This window comes from Cryptococcus neoformans, chromosome 4 (assembly GCF_000149245.1).
Source record: "Cryptococcus neoformans var. grubii H99 chromosome 4, complete sequence".
Lineage (NCBI taxonomy): Eukaryota > Fungi > Basidiomycota > Tremellomycetes > Tremellales > Cryptococcaceae > Cryptococcus > Cryptococcus neoformans.
In genome coordinates this window covers 798,520-801,019 of record NC_026748.1, presented here as the reverse complement: position 1 = coordinate 801,019, position 2,500 = coordinate 798,520, and the positions used below count along the sequence as shown (strand labels likewise).

At 52.6% G+C, this 2,500-nt stretch overlaps 1 protein-coding gene; it reads right to left on the bottom strand.

Annotated features, from left to right (window-relative positions):
• Window positions 1-35: 35 nt before the first annotated feature.
• CNAG_05233 (hypothetical protein) overlaps window positions 36-2,500 on the bottom strand; it is a 4,165-nt gene continuing 1,700 nt past the window's right edge. Inside the window, exons 5-6 of the mRNA XM_012193402.1 lie at window positions 1,728-2,500; window positions 36-1,665 (exon numbers count right to left, since the gene is read on the bottom strand). The exon at window positions 1,728-2,500 is cut by the window's right edge and continues 268 nt beyond it. Of these exons, the coding sequence (XP_012048792.1) occupies window positions 429-1,665; window positions 1,728-2,500 (2,010 nt within the window). The 3' untranslated portion in view covers window positions 36-428.

Below are 2,500 nucleotides of genomic sequence, written 5' to 3'. Positions count from 1 at the left end.
TCCTTGTTCAGCAAACATTTGATTTCATCAGTCTTCGTCAAAACTTCGGTGCATCATATTCTTTTCGCGATGCATTGATTCTACAGACTACATCAGGTTTCTTTTCTAGATTTTTTTCCATCTCCATTTTCTTATCTCCATTTTTGCATCTCTGAAAACTTTTTTCTTCTTTTCGTTTTGGTTCTGTAGTAAAGACCCATTTTCCGTACCTTTTATACCTCACCGCCAACGTCTTTGCGATAGATGGACTTTTTGGTACCGCGACAAGAAGACGAAGACATGGAAGAAAAAGGTCTTTGGATTCTTGAGACTCTCGATTCGTTATAGCGGAACAATCCCGAGTGTCATCCTGCTGTCCTATCACTTTTCTTCTCTCGCTCGTCTTCCGCCCAAAGATCCGGACAGGGAGGGATTCTGACAGAGAGGTATCACGAGCCGCTCATCCAGCCTTGTCCCATCCCGAAACTCCTCGTGCCATCCCAAATCCCTTGCCCTGCCCCATCCCTCCCACTTCCACTTCCACTCCTACTTCCACTTCCAGCTCCAGCTCCGGGTACTCCTCCACCCACCCCACTGATCCCACCTGCCCGCGCAGGAGTCCCTGCACCCCCACCAAACACTCCAGGCCGCATATAATACGGTACCGGTACTTCACCTTCACTCTTGGGCACAGGCAACGGGACGTTGGACATGCCCATGCCCATGCCCCCCATGTTCATGTTGGACAAGCCCCAAGTCCCGGACGGGTTGGCCGACGGTCCGCGCGGTTGACGCGTAGGGTGTTGGACTTGGATGGGGGTCTGTCGCGCAGGTGATCCATGGTGGTGGAGCTTGGGCATAGAGGGGCGGTGCGTCAGATTTGGAGGGGCAGCAACGGGTCCAGGCGAAGGGCGGGAGAAAGTGGCTTGAGCTTGGAGGGTGGCAGAAGCAGTGGATGTGGATAACCCCATATTCTGCATCGACACGTGGGCTTGAGGTTGAGGTTGATGCATCTGAGCAGCCGCTAAAGGTTGGGCAATTTGGGGTGGTGCTTGAGGGATCCCGAAACCAGGAGGAGGGCCTTGGGAAGAAGTAACCGAACCTTGCTGGCCTTCATCACCGCCTACCCAACCCATGCCTGGACCAGTGCCAGCACCAGCGCCAGATCTCCTTGCGCGGCCTTGCTGGCTTTCTTCACGAGTCATAGTCCAGATACTACCCCCCTGAGATCCCAGGAAGAGAGAAGGGACCTGACCTGGATTCTTGGCTTGTCCAGGATGCTGCTGCTGCTGCTGCTGCACAGGCCGTACTACAGGTTGTGGAACAGGGGCTGGTCCGGGTACAGACATACCGGGAGGCATTTGCGTGTTATGAGGAGAAGGAATACCAGCGCTTGGTCCGCTCATGTTTTTGCTCATGCCGGGAAATCCAGCCTGAGTATAAGAAGGGGATAATTGATGGCCATACGGTGAAGATGAAGATGCTGCAAGAGCAGGCGAGTTGTTGCCCGACGAGTGTACAACAGGCGAGGTAGACTGTAGGAGATCCTGTAAAAGATCCATGGCCGTTTGGCTTTGCTGATGTTGAAGGCGGTGCTGGGGAGGTGGGATCATTGGGCCCGGGATCTGAGCAGGAATGGTTCGGGCCGGCTGGTATACGCTGGTATCCACCACATTCTCCCTTCCACTGTTGTTGTGTGTCAGTTGTACACGTTTCTATTTTTCCAGACATCAGAACTATAGACATACCGGTTCCAGACGATAACTTCCTCTTCATCCTCATCATCTTCCTCATCAACACTCTCAACACCAAGACTTGCACGCATAGCGAGGTTGACCGGATCATCCTCAGTGTTGGTCGAGATTGACTGAAGATCATGTTCCCTTTCATATTCATCCACCCGCGGCACGTTTGGTAGCTCGGTAGCTTCGGGGATGGCAAATGTTCCGCTGGTAAAGGTGTGAAGGGGATCAGCATATCCCAGACTCTGACCGATCAACAACCCGTCCACTTGTATATCCCCCAACCTCATCAGATGCTCCTCATTCGGGTGCACCTCCCTCCCTTCATATTCACCATCCACATCTCCCCCCGCATCCGCTGAATCCGTCGCCGAGGTCGCACCAGCTGCAAAAGAGTCGATATCAGCCGTCTTGCCCTTTTGGAGAGGCGCAAATCCTCGCATATCAATATCCTCTTCTAGAGGCCTTGTGATCGATGGAAGACGTTCAAGAATGAAGAGTTTGGAAGAGGATTGGAAAAAGGCTTGGTAAGTGTTCCAGAAAGAGGATATCGCCGCCCTGAGCTCCGGTGAAGAAGCTTGATCGTTGCTTGATGGCGATGCGAGACGAGAGAGGTAGGTAGTGTTTAGCTTGAGCCACTTGGAGATGATACGCAGAGAAGGAAGGATACGTCGTAAGACGGCGGAAATCAATTGAGGCATCTCGTCCGTTTCCAGTTCTTCTTCTTCATCTTCATCATCCAACAAGGCACTATCTTCCAAACCTCTTCGCAAGCTCGC